Raw genomic sequence first — 23,536 nt, forward strand, 5'->3', positions numbered from 1 at the left:
CTATTGTTGGTAGCCTATATGTAACGATATAGAAACTGCACTAAATCTAAACCGGAGTGGCTGTGCAGCAAGTTCTGTTCTCTAGCATGATTCTTCTTGTTCATGCTCAGCATGAATCTTCATTGTTTCTGAGGCATCCTTTGAGGTGCTGCATATTTCTGATCTCTCAGGAACTCCTACGTGAGGCTGAGACACCTCTGCACCAACACATGGGTCCACAGCACTAACAACCCCATTGATAAGGAGGAGGAGAAGCCCGTCATGCTACGTGTGAGTGAAGGGAGGGCCCACATGGCTGTCTGTCTCCAAATCCTGTGTTATTATTGAACCTAAGAATGATGACTATCCAAAATTTTGTGTGTAACTCTTCAAAACCTGGAGAGAGAAAACCAGTTCATTAAGTATAATTGTGATTAAGCGTATTCATAGTAGTTTTTTTTGTCCTTTCTTAAAAGATTGGCACATCTGCTGTAAAGGAAGACAAGGAGGCCTTTGCCATTGTGCCTGTCCCACCAGCGGAAGTGAGGGACTTGGACTTTGCCAATGATGCCAGCAAAGTCTTGGCCTCCATCGCGGGCAAGCTGGAGAAGGGCACCATAACGCAGAATGAGAGGAGGTAGGTATGGCACAAGGCTGCCACATGGGCACAGTGGTCTTCTGGGCATCTGCTTGGCATGATGAATGCGTAAAAATGGAAAAAAGGAAAAGGTAGTATCCATGCTCGGATTGAGCATTTGCAATCCATAGAGGATAGAGTAATTTTGTCCTTCAAGTCACCTATTAATTAAGGGCTAACCTATACGTGGAACACCAGGCTTCAGCTGAGCAAGTCAGAGCTGAGGCAGAACTCAAAGCAGCAGTAGCTATAACACTCCTAGACAGGAGTGGTCCTGTTTGTACCTGGCTTACAGTTCATTCCTGTTGGCACAGGATAATATGTCAGGGTGTTTATTTCCTCAAACTCTTTGAATTCTCTGGTAAAAATACTTATGGTTTCCCACTCCACCTTATTTTTCAGGTCCCCTGTCACTATGGTGACGCAAACATTTATTTTTATCACTTTTTTGCTGATGTGGGTTCAGCAGCTGTGCCCCACCAGAAAATTAAACTGGCAGCCTTTGGGTTAAGAGCCCTATGCTTTACCATTGTTCCACACTGCTGCCTTTCCAGTTGTGATATTAACAGCATTTCTCCATTTCTGCTAAGCAACCTATGCAATAGTGTAATGTAATAAACATTGTTTATGAAAATAGGAAGCACCTAGCACTTAGTTGCTATTCTCTGTCTGGTGTAGATTTGTCACAAAACTGCTGGAGGACCTGGTGTTCTTCGTCGTGGACATTCCCAACAGTGGGCAGGATGTCCTGGAGATCATGGTTAACAAGCCCAACCGCGAGAGACAGAAGCTGATGAGAGAACAGAATATCCTCAAACAGGTAGGCCTGGCACAAAGCCTGCACCTCGTCTGCCATGGCTGCCTGTACACGGGCTCTTTAACTGCACAAGTTTGAAGGATGTGGGGCCCTTTCTGTGTTAGAGAGGTAATCTCTCTAATTTGTTGTTGGAATAACAATGAAAGGGTAAAATGAAAGGGTATGAATGTATGCTGACTAGATCCCTCTCTATATCTCTGTTGGACAAGGTTGCATGTAATGACTCAGATGGCTGTCCTCTGTTCTAATGATTCTGAAGATCAGTGTTAGAAAATTTGAAACTGATGTTTGTAATTTGGAAGCCCAGCGCTCATTCTTGTCCCCAATACTGCTTCCATTGGCAACCCCAACCTCACCCCAACCCAAACACTCCTGGGCCCCGACAGATTTTCAAGCTGCTTCAGGCACCATTCACGGACAGCGGTGATGGCCCTATGCTACGATTGGAGGAGCTGGGTGACCAGCGCCACGCCCCCTTCCGGCACATCTGCCGCCTGTGCTACCGGGTCCTGCGGCACTCCCAGCAAGACTACAGGAAAAACCAGGTGGGTCTGATGGAACAGAACTGTCAATGTTTTACCTGCTTCTCTGCTAAGCCTTGTTGTTCATTGCAGTGGAAATTTCACTGTAGATCAGTTCCAAGCTGTCTTCACCCAGGAGATGTTTCCATGTGCAGCACTACCCTAAGAAAATGCAGTGATCTGATTTAAGTTGGCAAAGCCTCCTTATGCCATGTGTGATTATTTAATTAGAGTTAATGAGAAAATGCCCATGTGCTGACCTGTTGGTTATGGTTGAAGATGAATCGCAGTTCTTCTTAGCCATGCTTGTTCCGGTTAAATCTAATATGCCAGGGCTCTCTGAGAATCTTCCTAAAGGCATAATGAGATCATGTCAGTGGCTTTGACAGAAGTGGGTCTTTGACACCTTAGAGCTGACTTACACTTTGACCTCTGCAGGAGTACATTGCCAAGCAGTTCCGCTTCATGCAGAAGCAGATTGGTTACGATGTGCTGGCCGAGGACACCATCACAGCACTCCTACACAACAACCGCAAACTCCTGGAGAAGCATATCACTGCCGCTGAGATCGACACCTTCGTCAGCCTAGTGAGGAAGAACCGCGAGCCCAGGTGAGGAGCGAGGAAATGCTTTTCACAAACAAAAAAACAGAAACCGACATAAAGTCCTCGTTCAGTTTCATCTGCCATGGAATGCACGGGCCCATATATATATATAAAATATAAAAGCTTAAGAGGTGTGTCTGTTTGCAGAGCCTGGCTGTAGAAATCACCCCGTAAGGAGCAGCATTTCTCAGGAAGTGAAGGTGGTGGCTGGCGCCGCTAATGATCTGAGAATCGTGCCAAATTTCAGGTCAGGATAAGGGGCGCCTCTACTCCCCCTCCTCATTGGAAGCTGGAGGCAAAAGGGCACAGAGGCGTAGGGCCAGACACAGCCACTGTGTTCCTGGCAGTTCTGTAAAAGAATCTATTTGCACAGGGGTGTGGCAGCCAGGACCAAACTGAGATATTGCATGCATAAAAACAGAGCAGTCGAAACCAGCAGGTGTTTTAACAGCTCAATCAGTGCGCAGTAGGAGCGTCTCATTGTCTCATCTTATCTCAATCAACTGCATGATTGTCCCCAGACATATATAAGGCTAGCTGAATGAAGCAGGCCTGGCACACAACTTGTAAGTCGGCTAAATTTTTACTGAGACCTGCCCCAGACCCTCTGCCCTCCAGCAGGTGGAGACTCATGGGAAATCCTCTGCACTGTCATATGTCGTCCCCCCCAGGTTCCTAGACTACCTGTCGGACCTGTGTGTCTCCATGAACAAGTCCATCCCCGTGACTCAGGAGCTCATCTGCAATGCGGTCCTGGATCCATCCAACGCTGACATCCTCATCGAGACAAAGTGAGCCCCGTCCACTCCCACAGCCATGAGGGATTCTGGGTACAGAACGCAGTCATTCCCTGAAGAGGCCGTATTTCAAACACTACTACAAAAGAGAGTGAAGGTTAACACGCAACAATGAACAAGCGTCTTCACTAATTGCACATTCAGTCTCCATCTGACAGGCTGCAAAGTTCTATTCTCTGTGAGCTCTTTAACCAATCAAATCATGCTGTTCCAGTCATGAGACGAGCTCTTTATAAAATAACAGTGTAATCAGTGGCATAAATGTGCTCACCCATAATAACTGCTCAGCGCTTTTGAATGCAACTTGACAGTCATGAGTAGACGATTACACGCTCTGCAGGCGCAGTAAATAAAAGCAAAGTGTCACATTAATAATGGATCGTTCAACCCACATTGAACAATTTACACAGAAGGGTTTAAATTTAGGGAGCTCTTCATGCTTTGCAAGGTTGATATTATACCTGTCAGGTGCCCTGAGTCCTTGTTCTGTGTTTGATACCTTTAGACAGTTCTGAAATGCTAGACCATTGTTGACCTCATGGCCTCTGCTGCTTACATATCAGACAGAATCAATGGAGATGGTTTTATTGCTAGAAAATTAATGTTTTAAACAACTCTAAATAGATGGTCCTTCTTATCAACACCTGTGTCTACAGCGGTTTGTTGTTATTTAAAGCACCTGTGGAGGAAATGCTTTAAACACAATGAAGACTATTGGAAAAAAACAAATGCAATTATATAGGTAGATACATGAATCCAAAAATAAATATAACGTATAAATATAACGTAATGACATGTGATCCTCACTGGAAATGATACCCTTGTTTGGTCTGTATCAGTTTTGCAGATGACTGGGGGGTGACTGGTCAGTATAGCTTCACAGATGTGCGTAGCTAAGTGTATGTGTCTGTGCGTAGATTGTGTGACGTATTTGTTCACCCATTTCTGTCCTGTGACGTGTTCTGCTCCATCAGGCTGGTGCTGTCACGATTCGAGATAGAGAGCACGACGATAGGGGAGAGTCCGGTAGAGACACAGGAGGACGAGGAGGAGGTGTGGCTCTTCTGGAAGGACAACAGCAAGGAGCTCCGCAGCAAGAGCATCCGAGAACTGGCCCAGGATGCGAAGGAGGGCCAGAAGGAGGACCAGGAGGTGGTCAGCTACTACAGGTCAGGGCTATAGCTTTTGGTATTGGAATTTTCCCCAAATTCATACTGAGATCTTTTATGGTATTGATGTTTATAGGACACTTCTTTGTAATTGCAGAACTCGGTCTTGTACCTTGAGGGATTTTGCTGTACATTTAAATGTTTTCACCTGAAGTAGCTGTAAAGTGTTTATTAGTTCCTATACTGCTCTGTTTTACCTACATGGTCCTCAGACAATTCCCATGTTTTTTAAACCCGGTATATTTTGCTACAAAATTATTTTGTTTTGCACGACTGAAATAGTGATATTATCACATGATCTGACTAATATGCTTGTAATAACAATAGTAAGTAAATGCTGTCTCCTTTCCTGGCTATTTCAGGTACCAGCTGAACCTGTTCGCCCGCATGTGCCTCGACCGGCAGTACCTGGCCATCAACAAGATCTCAGGCCAGCTGGACGTGGACCTAATCCTCCGCTGCATGTCTGACGAGGATCTGCCCTACGACCTGCGTGCCTCCTTCTGTCGCTTGATGCTGCACATGCACGTTGACCGAGACCCTCAGGAGCAGGTCACGCCTGTCAAGTACGCCCGTCTGTGGTCCGAAATCCCGTCCAAGATCGCCATCGACGAGTGAGTTGCTGTGATTGAGCATTGTCCCCTCTGTAGCTCTGTAGCGTGTGCACAGGCAGTGATGACACCCTGTCCATATTAACACACATTCAGTTACAGGGCCTTCAGCCACTCTTGACACTGTGCTAAAAAGAAACAAAAGTAGTCAATTACTGAGATCACATGCTGTAAATTTTTTATTGATTTATATGCTCAGTCACTGGTAAAGATGCAAAGAGATTGTTGTGATCTCTTGGAGCCTTGTATGCAAACCTGGTTTTCTCATGGCCTCAGCTATGACAACAACGGAACTACCAAAGATGAGATCAAGGAGCGATTTGCACAGACAATGGAGTTCGTGGAAAACTATTTGAGGGATGTGGTCTGTCAGAATATCCCCTTTTCCGACAAAGAGAAAAACAAACTGACCTATGAGGTAGGTACCTCTAAAAATAACTTGATCTAAAGCCCGGTGAGAGATTTAAGGAAGTACCATTAAACAACTGAATCTAATGTGCATAGCTATTTCTACTTCAGCTCTTATTTGTCTCTTTTTAAGGTGGTGAATTTAGCCCGGAACCTCATTTATTTTGGCTTCTACAACTTTAACGATCTGTTGAGGTTGACTAAGATCCTGCTGGCTATTCTCGACTGTGTTCATGTCAGCACCATCTTCCCCATTAATAAGCTGGAGAAGGGGGATGAATCCAAAGGTAAAGCCCTGTGAATCTCTGAGAAAGTGGGCTTGTGGGTAGAAACTCACAGAGAAATAGTGGGTTCCTGAATGGGGGCTTGTGTATGTAAGTTGGTGTGTGTGTGAGTGTGTCTCTGTCAGGATTGTTGACAAGATGCAGCCTGATGGGACAAAAATAATAAATTAACTTCTCTGAATTTTAGTCTCAGGAAAATGTTTAGTTCACTGTGACATTACCCAGCTGCTTTTACTGGAGTAGTAGTATGGTATTAGAATTGGATCACATTTCTGACCAGAAAGTACTGGGCTGGAGTAGTGCATGACTTTTCTAGGGTGAGTCTAGGTCAGCTCCCGATGGGGAACAGTTAGAAGAAGACCTTATTGTCTCAGTAGGGATGAATGATAAAGGAATGGTACATTTAAGATAAGACGTGATTGGCTTATGAGGTGATGGTAAATGAGGTGTGAATGGTCAAGTCAGGACAAGGCATGATTTTATCAGTAGGAGGGAATGAAATGTGAATGATCAGAACAGGGTGAGATATTTGATGTGTGAATGATATACTTAGGGTATTATTATTGGCTTTATGGGGGTGAGTTCTCTGTGAGTGGTCCAATCAGAGTGAGACTAGTTGGGTTGATAAGGGTGAGGGAAAGAATGTGACAAAGTCAGTGAGCCTCTCATCTTGCATATCTCACATATCTCCACAGGCAGCAATGTCATGCGGTCTATCCATGGAGTGGGTGAGCTGATGACCCAGGTGGTGCTGCGGGGGGGCGGTTTCCTGCCCACAACACCTGCCAACCCGCCGGACGGGGACGTGGTCAAGACGCAGGTGGAGCCGGAGAAGGAGGACATCCTGGTGATGGACACCAAGCTGAAGATCATTGAGATCCTGCAGGTGAATACACTGACCCTGAACCAGTGGTTCTGCCTCCTTACAGTCTGACACTTTGCCATTGTCAAGTCCTCTCTGCTGCTCCTGTTCCACAGTTCATTCTGAATGTGCGGCTGGACTACAGGATCTCCTGCCTGCTCTGCATCTTCAAGCGGGAGTTTGATGAACGTAACTCCCAGTCAGACTTGACGTCAGGAGGCAGTCAGGATGGCCCCAACAGCATGCCCGGTAGGCGAGTAAGACCCTGGAAGGAGCACTCTTTGTTACAGCCTATCACCTAGCGTGCAGGAGTTAAAGAATCAATCCCACGTGTATTTTATTTCAACTTTATATACTCTTTAAATGAACTTAAGCTCAATGAAGTTCAAAACTTGTCTGTGTACATGGTGTGAAATAATGCTGTTATATAATGTGCCACAATACACCCTTCAGTAATAAATGGCTTTTGAATAGCATTTGGCAGCGTGAGCTGATTGTAACGTCTATGAATGCTGTGCTTCCTGTTTTCTCAGGGGCATTGGATTTCGAGAATATTGAGGAACAAGCCGAAGGGATTTTTGGTGGAAGGTAAAGGGTTTCACATGTGGATGTGGTGTGTGGAGTATTCCCATATGTGGAACTCCCAGTATTTTCAGCTGCATGCTAAAAGCAAAATGGGAACATCCTTTAAAACATCACCTGAAATGAAGAGTCAAGAGGGCCGTTGGAATGATTTCCACATTTTATGTACAACTCAAAGGATGATGTGTTAATGATCACAGGCATAATAGAGACATTGCTCAGCTGGACTTTAACAGCACATATGGAGAGAGGATACTGACATATATGAGGATGCCAATCCTTAGACACAGGAAGTATTGTTGAACAAGAATTTGTTGAAACAAGAACTGTCATGAAATAGCTACAATGATGTCATTGCTCCTGACACAGAGTATTCCAGTATTGATGCCATCACCAAACAGATGGCTGGTGTTTCTGTCAGTGGTATGAGGCTCATTGACATAAATGCAGACTGTTGTCCTGAATGATTTTAACTGTAATAAGCTGTGGTCCTGAATGGCTGTGATTTTGGTTGACTTTGGTCCTGAGGACTTATAAACCTGGTTTGTCTGTGTATCTAAATTATTATGATTTAGGCATTTCTGAGGCCCTGAATGGTTTTGACTTAGGCTTAGTCAAAACCATTCAGGTTAACAGTGGTTTTCAATGGTTAACAGTGGTCTTGATTTGGTTTTGGCTCAGGCTGAGGTTGGCTCTGAATGATGGTAACTCTGTTTTGTCCTGATTGGCTTACACTTTTCCCATTGTTCTCAGTGAGGAGAACACACCTCTGGACCTGGATGACCACGGTGGGAGGACATTCCTGCGCGTCCTGCTCCATCTGACCATGCACGACTACCCTCCCCTGGTGTCCGGCGCTCTGCACCTGCTCTTCAGGCATTTCAGCCAGAGGCAGGAGGTGCTGCTGGCCTTCAAACAGGTACCCACAATGCCTGGGAGGCATAAGGGTTACCGCACATCAGGGATAACCAACAGGTTGCCTTTTCCAGCCTGCCAAGACTTCTGGTCCAGCCCCAGACCCATCCCCCACCCCCTCCCCAAAAAAGGAAAACGTAATTTTAATTGTACATGTACATTATACACACACTTTTACATATGCTACTGTGTCTATTTAAGTTTTACATTCACATCCTCTTAAAATATTAACACTCTACACATTCAGTCATATAGAGACAGCGGGCGATTATTAGTGTAAACTGCGGCAAAGAAATGCTTCTACTTCAGGTTCAGCTCCTGGTGACCAGTCAGGATGTAGACAACTACAAGCAGATCAAGTCAGACCTGGACCAGCTGCGCTCCATCGTGGAGAAGTCAGAGCTCTGGGTGTACAAGCGGCAGGGGCCGGATGAGGTTATGGACGGAGGAGATGGGCCTGCTGCCGAGTCTGACCACAAGAAGAAGGTACACTCTGTGTGTGTTTGTGTGTGTGTGTGTGTGTGTGTGTGTGGGTGTGTGTGTGTGTGTTTGCATGTGTGTTGGCATGTGTGTGTATCCCTGTAGTCGTTCTTCAATCTGTAAATACTGCCTCACATGTATATTTTTGTCTACATGTCATATGTAATATACTTTTTCTGTTTCTACTATGTATTTATGAATATGTGTCCTCTGTCCACCCTTAAAATCGGTACTGTTTAAGCATTGATAGTTTGAGTTAAGGCAGTATGGTATGTACATCAGGGAGCTATGTTCACTTTTAACATGACTAGTAAAGTGAAAAGGAATGTTGCTATCTTGTGCGGGAAGTTGCTTGGGACAAGAGTGTCTGCGAAATTAGCGTAATGTAATGTTTTAAAGGACATAATTCCACCCTTCTTGTTAGGGGCTAAAAATCTTTCCTTTTTGCTTCTTTTTGTAGGGAGACTCAACCTCCAGTAGTTCAGATAAGAAGAAACCTGAGAGCACCAGCAGTTACAATTACCGAGTTGTGAAGGAGGTACTGTATACTTCAGTTTACTTTGATCATTGTTTACCTCACACTCAAGTACCATATCAGTGACAGCTATATAAAAGATTTATAGCAAAAACGACTTATGATAGTAGAATTTTGTTCCTTAAGCAAGTGTTAAACTTTAAGCAAGGCATAGTTTTTATGTATTATGAAAATGAGAGCAGCAGGTCAGCAGATCATGTCCCTGCAGGTCATCCTGCAGTTGTCATTGGTAAGAGGACTGGCTCTAGCCCGATCCTTTAGTTTGCATTGGTAAGAGACAGTAGAAACTAAGATGCAGAGTTCTTAACCACCTCCGGTCATCTTGCGGTCAGATTCTGCTGCGGCTCAGCAAGCTGTGTGTCCAGGAGGGCGCGTCGGGGAAGAAGAGCAGGAAGCAGCAGCAGAGGCTGCTGAGGAACATGGGGGCCCACGCTGTGATCCTGGAGCTACTGCAGATCCCTTATGAGAAGGTTCTTGAGCCCCATCTGTGATTGTGTCACTGCTTATGGAGAGGAATGATGCCATCGTATAAAAATGCCTTTGTTAGGGCACATACTTATTTTAATTGATCCAGTCCTTGTAAAAGATCTGGATGTGACACTAGTTTATCACATGCTGGAGGAGAGTGATGTAGTAGTGGTTGCTATGTATCCGCCCAAGAAGTGACTGACAGCAGGATGTTTCTGTGTGTGTGTGTGTTTGCTTATGTGTATCTGTGCCTATGTGCCTATGTGCCTCTGTGTGTGTGTGTGTGTGTGTGTGTGTGTTATAGGGGGAGGATGTCCGCATGCAGGAGATCATGAAGCTGGCCCATGAGTTCTTACAGAACTTCTGTGCTGGGAACCAGCAGAACCAGGCACTACTACACAAGCACATCAACCTGTTCCTGAACCCTGGGGTGAGCAGACACTCTGACCATGTGAGGGGGGGGGGATGGGGGAATAGGGGGGTGTTCTCCCACCTGAATCTGACTTAGAGAGGTATAGTACCAAATGTACCAACAAGGATTCAAACTGGTGACCCAGAAATCCGCACCTGTGACTCCTGTCCACTGTCCCCTGATCCCTGACCCTTGACCCCGGTCCTACAGATATTGGAGGCCATCACTATGCAGCACATCTTCATGAACAACTTTCAGCTGTGCAGTGAGATCAACGAGCGGGTGGTGCAGCACTTCGTCCACTGCATCGAGACACACGGCCGCAACGTCCAGTACCTCAAGTTCCTGCAGACCATCGTCAAGGCTGAGAACAAGTTCATCAAGAAGTGCCAAGACATTGTCATGGCAGAGGTGATATGCCACAACTCCCCTGCCAAGACCATTTTCTCTCTCAGGCCTGTTCTAGCCAATCAGAGAATCTCCTGGTGCTGTATATGTGACCTTTAGGCATGGGATCTGTGTGTGTCTGCATGTGGGTTTGTGTCTATGTAAACTTGTGTGTGTCTAAGTGAAATTTTGTTTTCCGTTGTTCTTTGTAATAATGCAAAAATATTCTAAAGAATGACAAAGCACTGCTCGTGTGCAGCATTTGTGTTTTTTCTACTTAATGTGTTGTGCTCTCCTGGGCACATGTCCCATGCTGTTGCAGAGTGTGACATCCTGTCTCTGTACACCTTCTCTGTAACCTCACAGCTGGTGAACTCAGGCGAGGACGTGCTGGTCTTCTACAACGACCGCGCCTCCTTCCAGACGCTGGTGCAGATGATGCGGTCGGAGCGAGACCGCATGGACGAGAACAGTCCGCTCATGTACCACATCCACCTGGTGGAGCTGCTGGCCGTCTGCACTGAGGGCAAGAACGTCTACACTGAGATCAAGTGTAACTCGCTGCTGCCCCTGGACGACATTGTCCGGGTGGTGACACACGAGGACTGTATACCAGAGGTGACAGCGCTAACCAGGGCAGGGGGGGGGGGGGGGGGGGGGGGGGGGGGGGGGCAGGACGTCTGTGATGATTTGGCTGTTCCATATGTTCTCATGACTCATTCTTTAGGACGAGCGCCATTCGGGAATTTCAGGTGTCACACAATGGACATATTCAAGCATCATTTAAATGCATGCACTCATTTAATGAGCTGTTTAGCATTCATCTCCCTCTGTTGAAACTTTGAGGACATTGATCAACCTCTGCTATAAAAAAAAACCTTGACTTCATTGCCCTTCATAACTGTAGTACTAGTGTGTGCAATCTTTTTTGATCGTCGGGTTTTACCTGAAAGGAATATTGCTTTGCTGTACTTCATCTCATATTATATTTCATTATTTATTTGATTAGTAGATGCCAGTAATCAGGGCAACTTGTCTTAAAATTTGGGCATTATCCATTTATAGACCTGGATATTCAGCTGTGGCTAAAGTACCATCCTGTAGGGGTTCAACCCTGTAACCATCTGGCTACAGAAACATGTTACAGTAACTGCGATGCTCTGGCCTTCCCTGACTCACATTTGTATACTACTGTGGGTTGATACAAAATCGATTTTTGTACTCCTCCAGGTGAAAATCGCCTACATCAACTTCCTGAACCACTGCTACGTGGACACTGAGGTAGAGATGAAGGAGATATACACCAGCAACCACGTGTGGAAGCTCTTTGAAAACTTCCTGGTCGACATATGCAGGGTAAACCAAAATGCGTACTCATGGCACGGCCCAAAATAACAAGAAAATCCTACCATTCATTGGTGTCTGTGATAGTACAGTTGTGCTTAATTTCACAGAAGTGGCATGGCAGAAATGTGTGGAACTGTAAGTTTACTAAATGCGTACTGAAAGCACACATACGATGCCTGTGAGAGTCAGTAGTACATGGCTAGTCTGTTGTGAAGAAGGAAGTGGGTGATTAGGACCTCATGCCTGACATTCCCCTCCGGCTCACTGTGCATGGCCTGATTGCTAACCTTTTGTTTGAGGCAGAGTATCGCTCCCAATCATGATTGGCACAGCACCTTACCTGTCACTACAGTCTCTGAGTAAATTCAGGAAGGGATGAACTTTGACCCCTGCAGGTGTGCAACAACACGAGTGACAGGAAGCATGCGGACACCATCCTGGAGCGCTACGTGACTGAGACAGTCATGGGCATTGTCACCACCTTCTTCAGTTCGCCCTTCTCTGACCAGAGCACCAGTCTACAGGTAACCATGACAACGCAGTCACACGATCCACCCCCCCCCCAGTCTGCACTGGCCTGCTGTGGGCAGCATGACATCTTTGTCAAAACATGGTTCAGAGAACAACATAAAGTGCAAAGCAAAAGTGAATTCAAGCATCCAGTATACCATGTCATCACTCTACTGTATTAACATCAGGTTTCACAGAACATAAATGAACTAGAACCTAGTCAAACATGAGTCAGATCAGGTTTACAGTACATTAATATCACCAAGCAACTCTGCAAGAGTTATTAAACTATAGATGATTAAGATTGAGAAGTATGAATTTCTAAAAGGAGAAGATTTAAAAGCAAAGATAATGTTTTTGTGTTGCGACACTTAATGTATACAGTGAGTGGTGTGTCAAAATAAGTCATTGTGGTTTGCTGCTGGTTCCTGGAGAAGTTGTGGCTCTGTACACGAGTGGGAAGATGATATGTTATGGGTGCAGCTCTGGTGGGAAAATCTGTTACTGCTGCCAGATGGGTCTTAGACCTGTACATCTCAGTGGTAGAGCCTATGAGATGGTGATTAGCACTGACACAAAGTCTCTCATTAAATAGGTGGCACGACACATGTATGTAAGTATCTGTAGCTTTGACGTAGCTTGTATCCATACCTCTCCTTTTAGCTAGACCCACATGTGCTGGAAGGTTGCCTCATTCCCTGTAGCGCTTTTGAAATCCCGCTGCTGTTTTGAAGAATTCGGTCAGTGGTTTCCAGGAACTGTTTGGCGGGGGCGAGTCATGTGACTTAAGGTCTTAAACTCCTCACTTCCCAGATCTGGGCAAGTCCCTTTCGCAAGAATGAGCTTGCAGCTGCAAGGGGGGCTCACGCCACACAGAGCTGGCCTCTGTCCCGGTCTGGTTTCCCCCCACGTGCATGTCTGCCACTGATCTGAATGGAATGGGAGTTCAGACTCGGCTCCCCTCCGCTGTTCTTGGAAGACTTAGTCACTTTCTCTAGAGCTTGAGTAACCAAAGCTACTGGGAGCCTGTCCTGCTGACTTTGTGTGACTCTAGAGTCTGAGGCTATACCACTTTCAGCTTGGTTTCCCATTGTGGTGATTTTTGTATTTCGCTAGAATTTCCTACAGTTTCCTCTGAAGTCCTCCTCACAACTGTATTGCTCCTGTAGCTGCTCCCCCAGCCTGTAAAATAGGCCCGTTGGTGAAAATTTCTTGCAGTACAACTGGAGAACCTTGGTGTATGAGAATTTTGACCCGTTATGCAGTGTAAGAAAGGTTACTGCGTATCAGTACTGCTGGTATTGATGCTCCTAACTCTTGTGCTGGTTCTTGAGTTTTGTCTGTGAAGGGAAGCAGCATTCAACAGTGCACAGAGCTCTCTGCTCAGTTGTACTGCCTTTAAAAGCACTGCTTCTCTCCTCTACTTTGCTCAGCATTGATCTTCATTCTGTGTTGGTGTAGCCTACAGTTAAAATTAAGACTCTGAATAAGGGTAGTATAGATGGGTCAGGATAAAGATCAGCTGCTGGAAACCCTCGAATGGCACTTAGAGGGAGGTGGCGGTGCCCTGTCTTTCAACCTGCCGTAACCTGGGTTCACTTTCACTTAATCAGCGGCTATGGCGTAGGTGTTCCATTAGAAAGTCCTTCTGCTGATTGAAATTCAAGCTCTTGACATTTGAAATGAGAATACTCAACTTCTTCATTGTTTTGAGCAGCACTAAGAAATAGTCAGATACTGTCTGTCTGGAAAGTTTTGGATTTCTGCCCAACACCCCCACCCCCACCCTCTCCCTCTTTTGTAGTGACTGTAGAAGGTAGAATGAGGGCGTAGTGTTCACCTAGATGTAGGTGATATGATTGTAAGTAAACAGTCTACCGGGTCTTACGTGGGTACGCGAGGCCTTTGGTGGCGTGATTATTTTAACCACTCTTTCTCTTGTGACAGGCATCCATTCTGGGCAAAATGACAGAGGTATTTGTTCCTGGAATCCTGACATGGTGGTTGCACAGGGTGTTCCTTGGGTTTGGGTTGTAGTGGTGTTGTGTTTATGGCACTCCCCTGGTAGGCCTGCACAAGGGCAAGGCTCTTAAAGAATATTAACCGACCATTTACAACAGTGCACTTATCACCATGGAAACCCTGCAGGCCTTCTCGTCCAGGAGTGTTGTAATGCTATCTTCTTGTGTTGGTCAAGGTGATGTTCTGTTAGGTGTTCACCCCTCTGTTCTGTTCTGTTCTGGGTTGAAGTGAAGCAATTTTGAGACCCCTTCTCCTCTTTTAGGCTGTATATGGGTTCCAGAGCAATGGCACTTTGTCATTAATTTTAGGCTGTGTTCATTAGACTGTGAAGGATTTAATTGAAAAGTGGAGATGCAAATGAAAGGTTCAAAACTATTATTTCTGAAAGTGTTACGTTTCTATAGAGTAAAAATTTAAGTTCAAGTTTGTTATGAACCTCTCCCAGTTTTTTTAATTAACGAGTGTCTTTAATTGTGAAAATATTGCCAAATGTATGTTGACAGATGTTGACAAGATGAAATTGCTCTGTCACCAGACTATTTTATTTAAAGTTTTTTAAACTTTAAAAATAAAAATTTTAAAATTTAAAATTGCCCAATATTAGCTTGTTGATAGGTGCACAGTGGGCTCAGCTGTTTCCCCTGACTCACCCACATATCTGTGAAATGTGTTTGCCTTCAGTTTGATATGAGAAAACTGCCAGACATTGCTGCTAGTGGGGTGGGGCTTGTTGGGGCACCCCTTCCCTGCTACATGCTTAGTATAACACTGCTAAGTAGGGATACTCCCTAGTATATGATTAGTGTCACTACTGTGACCATGGGCGTACATGAAATAAGGTCATCAACATGATCTGACACCTCACAGCAATGGATTGATTTTGAGAGATTAGTTTAACACATTCTCTAAAGGCAATAGGTGTTGTTGCTCTGTTGCACATCAGAAAGAGAATGATGGGCTGTAATTGCCTGCCCTGATGTAGCCAGGGCTACTGAGTTGGTTCTGGATCCAAGTCTCCTCAGCTTCCTCTGAAGGAGATGTACTACACGACAATGTATAGCCCTGGGTTATACTCACACCCCTCTCAAGGTCTCATTTTTATCTCCTCTCACTCTCTCCTCTCCCCTCCCCTCCTCTCTACCTCCTTCCCTCCTTCTCTTCTACCTCTTATTTTACTCTCTCTCCTTCATCTATCCTTCCATGTTTCTATTCCCATACTCTTTCCTCTCTTTCCTCCCATATCCTGTTTCTCTCTTTTCTCAACCTCCTCCCCTCACCTTTCCTCACCCCCCATCCTGTGTTTCTCTCTCTCACTCACTCTCTCTCTTTCTCTCTCTCCTGCAGACTCGGCAGCCAGTATTTGTTCAGCTCCTGCAGGGCGTGTTCAGGGTCTACCACTGTAACTGGCTGATCCCTGTGCAGAAAGCCTCAGTGGAGAGCTGTATCAAAGTGCTCTCTGACGTGGGTAAGGTGCCCCTCCCCTAAGCACATGCGACACCCACATGTTTTGTGCATTAAACACAACCCGGATATTCAGTCCATTACACTACCAGTACCTTCTGCATTTGTTGGCCAGATCCCCTAACTCAGGATGAATTCTTGCATACATTTGACGCATCCCTTCTCTTACTCTTTTACCAAGCAACATGTCACTGCAGTTTAAAGAAAAATGACATCCTGATCACCAGTCCGGTACCCTACACACATACCGTTCCTCATTGGCATGACCTTTCTGTGGTTTGTGTCTCTTCTCCAGCCAAAAGCCGGGCCATAGCCATCCCAGTGGATCTGGACAGCCAGGTGAACAACCTGTTTGTGAAATCAAATAACATTGTGCAGAAGACTGCCTTGAGCTGGAGGCTGTCGGCACGGAACGCCGCCAGGAGGGATTCCACACTGACCACCTCTCGTGACTACAGGAACATCATAGAAAGGCTACAGGTGAGGGTGGAGACTGGGGTGAGCATAGAGAGTGTGTGGGGTGAGCACAGAGACTGCAACGAAACTAAACTGCTCAGGGGATGAGGAAAAGACAATTAGGATTCATCCTTGCAAGTTCACTGATATGCACAAAATGGAATTAATAGAAGCATTATCTATTAATTTATAGTTATCTCATAGATAGGTAGCACTTGACAAAGACTTTTGGACATTTTGGTGGTTTCATTGATTAACAATGCAATGCAGATTCCCAGAGATGAGAGTGGAGACTGACGAGGTGCCAGTGTGGAACCAGGGCAGGATTGCTGGGAACCAGCATAATATGGGAGAATTGATTAAAATAGGAGTGGAGACAAAATAGAGGTTAAGGGTCAAATCCAGTGTCACGGTAACTTCCACTTAGACTTCGGCAGATCAGTGACACAGACTGCAGGGAAGTGTGATTCACCATCTAGCTCTGAACCCAAACCTTGAAGTTAGGGTCAGATGTTGAACACAATAGGATCATTTGAAAGAGAGTAGCCTATATAATCTGAAAGAGAAAGGAAAGGGAAATTATTCATTTATATCCCTTCATTTGGAAAATAATTGTTTCTATTGTCTGTTAATGGTGGTGGGTTTACCCCTTGGTCTGTTCTTCCCCATTCTTTTGTTTGCTTTCCTTGTTGAGTCGAGGAAGTTGGTCTGCAAGTGAAGACACGACACGTTCCCACACATGTCTTATCATACCAGCAGCTCTGAGTGCTTCCAAGATTAATATCTGCCATTAACAGACCTTTCTGAGGCTGAGGTTCTCTGGGGACAAGCATATGTCAGCTAATCCTTTCCCAAAAACCACATGGTGGGATACATGCAGGAATAGCAGAAAAGTTGCCCTTTTCATGAAAAATGAGTCATTATCATGGTCGTCGTGCAGTAGGGCGGCATACTGCAATGTTAGCGCAGTCTGGCCACTCTCCAGCAGTACAATTTTCAGGAAGGAGGCCCCACTTCCAAGGAAGATTTCTCCAGACTTAGTATCCAGGGAAAAGCATCTGGTCCATGAATGTTCCTCCAGAATATTTCCCGATAACTGTAATGGCAGGAGCAGATTCCCCAGGCGGCAGAGGGCTATGACCGTGGCATAGATGTAACAGTATGAGCACTGGATCATTGGCCTGTTGGTCGTTGTGCAATCAGCGTGGTTAAATGGGTTTGAGTAAATGTGGTTTTAGAGCTGTGAGTGTGAGCAGATACTGTGAATTCTGGAGAAAGCAGTGGAGAGGCTCTGACGCATACATGCACGCACACACACACAAAAACACACACACACAGAAAAACCCGTTTGCAGTGGTGCAACGGACATTTCCTTCAGTACAGTCATTCAAGACGTTGCTCAGTAGGGAGGGAGGAAGAAGGGGAGAGAGGGAGGGAAAGAGGGGAGGGGGTGGGGTGGGTCAGGCTAGGTTTGGGTCATACCAGGTTTATGTGAAGGTGGTGGCTAACCGCAGTACAGTGCTCTACTCCTACTCCCAGTCATGCTTCACCTCCTGCTGTACAGCTGTAGAGGGTGTGGTCAGAGGATTGTGAAGTTCAGCCTCCCCTCACCCCCACCCCCTGTCTGTGTCTGAGTCTGAGTCAACCTCACTGGGCCTAATCCTACAGACTGAGGACCTGGTTACATTGGGGGACAAGGTCCAAAGTTGGACATAGTAGAGAACCCGGTCCAATCCTAAAAAAGACAGTCCATTCTCACGGAGGATAAGGCCCTGAATACAGTAAAGAGCTGAAATGAACCAGCTCAAGTCTGGGAAAGTGAGAGGAAGTCACTCCAGTAAATAATGTGGACTTGGTTCCAACTGTATGAATGTTCATTACACAGTCTGCTGTCATTGTGTTCAGTAGTAAGATGACACTTGGGTCTGTCTTCAGTGCGTTTCCCTGAGGATATGAGAGCTGTGGCCTTCCCTTATCCTGGGAGTGAGGTGTGGGTTTGTGGGTCTCCTGCAGGACATTGTGTCAGCTCTGGAGGACCGTCTCAGGCCGCTGGTGCAGGCCGAGCTTTCCGTGCTGGTGGATGTGCTGCACCGCCCGGAGCTTCTCTTTCCAGAGAATACGGACGCCCGGAGGAAGTGTGAGAGCGGCGGCTTCATATCCAAGTAAGACCCCACCCCACTTCCCAGAATCCTTCGTCAGCTGTCCAACCTCTCTGACATACTTTCCAAGCATTGAAATAACATCCTGTCTTGTGTACATGTTAATTATGGCTGTACTCATAGTTTAGTTTTTTTTTTCCCATTTGTAAGACACTTAATGTAAACCTGATCATGTGTGCAATGTACGTGTATGCATATATGATTGTGTTTATATGAATGTATGCATGCATCTGCGTTTATGTATATGATATGGCTGTGCTGTGTGTTTGGATACGTATGAATATGTCAGTTAGTTTCCCCATCCCAAGTTTTCTAAAATCCAATGTGAAAAATTAGTGAAAAAAGAAGGTAAAGCTCACCTCTGGAGGGACATGGAAAGGACTGATGGGTATCATTGCTATGGTACGTAGAACACCTCAATAAACAACATTATTGGCTCTAATCCCAGGCAGTACACTGTAGCTGTACTCCTGAGCACAGCACTTTGCCTTGATTGGCTGAAGGGTAAAGCAGTGGGTGTTATGTGTCAGCATGTGTGAAAGCGGGGTGTAATGCATGTAAAGAGAGACACCTGCCCAAACATGTGGCAGTGGGTCTCCAGCCCCCCTCCTTGTTTCTACATGGCTGCCCCAGCATGCACTGCGCTCCCAGGCACACCTCAGGGCTTTGTCCGCCAGGATTAAGCTAAGTCTGTAGCATTCCTTCAGCAGGTGTCTCCTTGGGGGATTAGTTTATTTTGAGTGCAGCTGGATTACGGTGTGACATAGCATGTGAGGTCACAGTGATTCAGGTGAAAAAAGAGAAATCCACTGCTACCAGTATAGTCAGTTTCTCCAATTACTTATGAAGAGGCTGTCAGTGTGGAATCAGTGAGGTGGACACCACAGCATTTCAAAGTATTTTCAAAGGATTTTGGTGGTTTCATGACCATTCGGGTATATTGGCTCGCGTGCATTCTCACTGGCCTTATGATCACAGTGCAATGGCGACACGTTTTTCCTCTCTCGGAAGAAAATCTATAAACGCAAATAACATCTAAAAAGAACATTAACAACATATTGCCACACTGCTGGTGTGCAAGAAACCAGGTAAAATTACTCCAGAATCTTCACCCCCAAGGTAATGAACTGGTTGCATGAAGTTGTACAGTGCATTACATTGGCTGACACACAAGGTGAAAGTGAAATATTGTCCCATTTGACCTTTGACCTGTTCCCAGTTTGTTCCCACCGCTGACCTCTTGTCTCCTCCACTGCCAGACTCATCAAGCACACCAAGCAGCTCCTGGAGGAGAACGAGGAACGCCTGTGCATCAAAGTGCTGCAGACTCTCAGGGAGATGATGACCAAAGACCGGGGCTATGGGGAGAAGGTACCTCATACAGCCTCATTGAATTAGGGAAGGGTGCAACCCCCCTACCAATGTACCCTGGAGAGAAGTCGCCTCTGTCTCCTCTGTCATTCAGTTTCCCAGCTTGATCACCTGAGTTTTCATTAGTGCGGGAAGGGTAAAGGGGTTTGATAGGATATCTCTCACCCAGGGACCTCTTTTTTGGGAGGTCAGCTTCTGTATTGATTTTATCAGAAAGCCAAAAAGGGGAAAACTTGGCTGTCTGTTTATAAGAGGAATGTAACTGCTATCATACATTAAAGGAGCTGTTTTTATTTTGTCCACTTTCATGTGGTCAGTTCTTATTTTATATTCCAGTCTAAGTATTATTTTATACTGAGGCTACTTGTAATGTACAGAGGGAATCTTGCCTATCATGTTTGGATATATTTCTTTATTGATAAATAACTGCTAATCAAGCCCTGATTGGTTGTAAGAATATTAAATGAATCACTTACATATTCAAGGTATGTTATTATGCCACCCTATTATGCCACCACACCTTGGCTCTGTGAGATACTGGAATATTCCGTGATGCCTCTCAAGTGGGTAACCTCAGTAATGGTGATGATAGGTTAGGGGGTGGAGGATAGACTGTAAATGGGTGTCCTTTTTTCTGCCTCTTGCACGATTAGCTTCTTCACTGACTGGTTTAATGAGGTGACCAGTCAGCTATTCAGCGGAGGTCTCTGTTGGTTTAGAAAAGGCATCCTTGTAGTTGCTCCAGTCAGAACCCAAACAATGATGAGATGTATATCGTCAATGTGTTTGCTGCAAACCATGACTGTGTCAGGGTACAGCTGCAGAAAACTAGCAGATACATCTGACACCGAAATATTTTAGAGACTGCCAAGAATGCTCGGTATTGTGGCATCAGTTGTATGCAAGTGTTGCGCACACACTCACACTCATATTTGCATATGCTCAATCACTCCCCCCCACACAAATGCACACACACTTTAGATGGACTTATGCCCTTACTTCTCTCCACCAAAACACCCGACGAAGAATTTTCATTAAATGTTGTCAGAAAGACCCCTGATTTGAAACTTCAGTGGTTGGCTCACAATCTCATTCCATAAATGAACAGGCCTATGTGTGAATAGGAAGGAGGCATTGGAAAAGCATGTACTACATATGACATCAGCAGCATGTATTAACCACCTCAAAAACTAATATGCTCTATGAAGGCTGTGTCTAATTTTCTTCACTAATCTTCTATATCTGGGCCTTGAGATATCTGCTTCTGTTTGTGTGATACTGACCAGTGCTTTGAATTGCTGTCGGATCCTTTTTTAACAATTCTTTACTAACTGTCAAGGAATGTGCTTGTGTGATGCTTCACGCTGTCACTCCTTCCTCTACTAACTGTCCTTCTATGCTCTTCTTTTCCAGCTGATTACCCTTGATGATGAGATGGATATAGCTGAGGTTGATCATTTTTAACACTTGTTTTATCTTGTTAGTTTTGTCCCACTCCTCTGCTCTAGTAGTGTTGTGCTAGTGTAGTTCCGTTTTTTTTTTTTTTTTTTTTTTGTGCTCGTCTGCTGATTCTTAACCCCGCCCCTGCCCTCTCCCTCCCTCACCCCCTCCCTGACCCTATCCTGGTTCTTTCAAGCCAGTAAGTACACCTGCCTTCCCTGTGTGCGTGCGTATGTGTGTCTTGTGCCTGCGTTGCTGTAGTAACCTCTTTGGATTGTTATGTTCCTGTGTGTTTGCAGTCACCTGCTCGTTGAAAAGCTGCCAGCCTCTGTGCACGTGATCGGGCACTTCACTCGTTCGCCTTTGGGAATTGTCTGAGCAGTTTAACTCCTCCCTCCTCGCCCCCAACCAGTTGCATGCTTCCACCGTCAACACCTCGCTGTGGAGGATCAGGAAGCGGCGCTTCACTCATTTGATCAAACGCAACTTGCACAAACGCAACACACAATGGCGATGCTGTTGCGACACAAGGAATCGACCCGTTCAAGCAGAAGAATTTACATCTTGTAAACATTTTGCAGTAACTCTAGGTGGAGGGCATTAAAAGCATGTCTGCCATAGTTTCTGTAATTAAAGAATGATCTGGTCTGGTTCAAATATTAAGCAGAAAAAATGATTTTTTTTTCATTGTTGTAGGTGTAGTACTTGTAGAAGTAGGAGTTCATAATAGTATCTATCAGTGGCCAATCAGAGGTGGGCTCCTGTTTATTAGTTGTTTTGTTGCCCCCTACTACATGCTTTATTCCCTCTTCCATATTGACAGTCTAAACATTCAGACATGATTCTGATCTGGAGGCCTCTTGACTGGTTCACCGCACAAATAGAAGGAGGAAGTTTGTGTAGGTGAGAGGAGTCTTGTGATGGAGTTATGACTGGTCCCAGTGCTGACAGGCAGCACTCTCTGAGTGGGAGGGAGGCACATGGGAATACTGTGTGTGTGTGTGTGTGTGTGTGTGTGTGTGTGTGTGTGTGTGTGTGTGCGCATGCAAACACCCTATTGTGTTCAGTGTGCTGTACTGTACTTAACTTTCATCATTCAAGTCTCCATTCGTTTCCTAGCCAATGTTTTATTCTGTAAGAGGAAGCTATGGGTGACATGGTGAAAGGAAACTATTTAGGGAATTTTCTAAAAGGCAGCTTTAAGTACACAAAAAGGTCAGGATCCAGATCTCCTTTTTGTTAGCACTGAACAGCATGTGGGGGGCAAGAGGAAATAACCCCCGTCTACCTGCCACCCCTCCACAGGGTGTTGGTGATGTCACAGCTGCTGGCCTACAGGCCTCGGTTGTGGACACTCTCCCAGAACGTTCCAGCGAGCTGTCGTCTACAGTTGAAAATGGAACGTGATGTGTGGAGAGTGGGGTGGGGAGGGGGGGGGGGGGGGCTTTGGCCTCTGGGAAAGCAGGTGCGAATATTAATAGCTGGAGCCATCTTGCATATATGGAGAGTGACACTATATGGGCAGGTGTTGATTGGGGAGGGCGGGGGGGGGGGGGGGGGTTCTTGGAGATGAGTGTTGATTCTCGTAACCATGGACAATCCCAAACGGTGGTGTTGTTACGTGCTGGGGAGGGAGGGAGGGAGGGAGTGAACAGACTGCAGTGCACCACAGGACATGCTGTTGAATAGCAGGGCCGTATCAAGCTTCCAGCCCCGGGCCAGTGGAAGCTGCTGTAATGGTGATCCACAGTGCCCGGTGCATTAACACATCTTCAAACGACACCAGCAGGTGTGTGTGTGGGAGGACAAGAACGCCGCTGTGTGCCGGCCCACGTGCACCGAGTGAGCTTATTAACTGTGTGTACTATACGTATCCTCTTATCTATTCTCTTTTTTGACGATTGTCGTGTTGCTGTTGATTTTACTTCTCGCGTTGCAACACTTAAGTGTAGTGGCAGTTGCTCAACCTGTGATAGCTGAAGAGCAAACAAATGAGAGAGGGACTGGAATTACTGATAGAAAAGATGGTGTGAAGCAGGGTGAGATAAAGAAAGGTGGTGAGGGAGGGAAAATGCATGGGGACAGACCGCCGATGTTGCTCTGCAGTGTTACGGACTCCCTCTAAGGCCCCAAACCAACCCCCCCCCCCCCCCCCCCCCCCCCCGCGCCTTCTGTGTTCCCGAGGTATCCCGTCATTCCACGCCGGGTGCCGCTGCACCCCACACGCGATCTCACCCCGGGGGTGTCGTTCCCGCCAAGACATGGCGTCCCTGTCCCCGGCTTGCAGCGAGGCACGCACTT

At 45.8% G+C, this 23,536-nt stretch overlaps 1 protein-coding gene across 12 annotated transcripts in view; it reads left to right on the forward strand.

Moving 5' to 3' along the window:
* Positions 1-23,536, forward strand: part of itpr1b (inositol 1,4,5-trisphosphate receptor, type 1b) — a 116,926-nt gene that overhangs the window by 36,685 nt on the left and 56,705 nt on the right. For 7 of the 12 annotated variants that reach the window (XM_036531944.1, XM_036531949.1, XM_036531946.1 and 4 more), the window contains 27 exons: positions 171-270; positions 456-616; positions 1,295-1,436; positions 1,820-1,978; positions 2,393-2,565; positions 3,231-3,350; positions 4,331-4,525; positions 4,888-5,139; positions 5,413-5,554; positions 5,678-5,831; positions 6,524-6,714; positions 6,807-6,939; positions 7,224-7,278; positions 8,026-8,191; positions 8,497-8,673; positions 9,128-9,205; positions 9,535-9,672; positions 9,975-10,100; positions 10,293-10,493; positions 10,836-11,087; positions 11,700-11,825; positions 12,212-12,340; positions 15,693-15,813; positions 16,105-16,289; positions 18,279-18,427; positions 19,684-19,795; positions 21,209-21,244. In XM_036531944.1, the coding sequence (XP_036387837.1) occupies positions 171-270; positions 456-616; positions 1,295-1,436; positions 1,820-1,978; positions 2,393-2,565; positions 3,231-3,350; positions 4,331-4,525; positions 4,888-5,139; positions 5,413-5,554; positions 5,678-5,831; positions 6,524-6,714; positions 6,807-6,939; positions 7,224-7,278; positions 8,026-8,191; positions 8,497-8,673; positions 9,128-9,205; positions 9,535-9,672; positions 9,975-10,100; positions 10,293-10,493; positions 10,836-11,087; positions 11,700-11,825; positions 12,212-12,340; positions 15,693-15,813; positions 16,105-16,289; positions 18,279-18,427; positions 19,684-19,795; positions 21,209-21,244 (3,973 nt within the window). The remainder of the gene's footprint in view (positions 1-170; positions 271-455; positions 617-1,294; positions 1,437-1,819; positions 1,979-2,392; positions 2,566-3,230; positions 3,351-4,330; positions 4,526-4,887; positions 5,140-5,412; positions 5,555-5,677; positions 5,832-6,523; positions 6,715-6,806; positions 6,940-7,223; positions 7,279-8,025; positions 8,192-8,496; positions 8,674-9,127; positions 9,206-9,534; positions 9,673-9,974; positions 10,101-10,292; positions 10,494-10,835; positions 11,088-11,699; positions 11,826-12,211; positions 12,341-15,692; positions 15,814-16,104; positions 16,290-18,278; positions 18,428-19,683; positions 19,796-21,208; positions 21,245-23,536) is intronic. The other 5 variants (XM_036531950.1, XM_036531952.1, XM_036531951.1 and 2 more) reach the window with 1 other exon arrangement.

The sequence above is a fragment of the Megalops cyprinoides genome, chromosome 6 (assembly GCF_013368585.1).
Source record: "Megalops cyprinoides isolate fMegCyp1 chromosome 6, fMegCyp1.pri, whole genome shotgun sequence".
Classification (NCBI taxonomy): Eukaryota; Metazoa; Chordata; class Actinopteri; order Elopiformes; family Megalopidae; genus Megalops; species Megalops cyprinoides.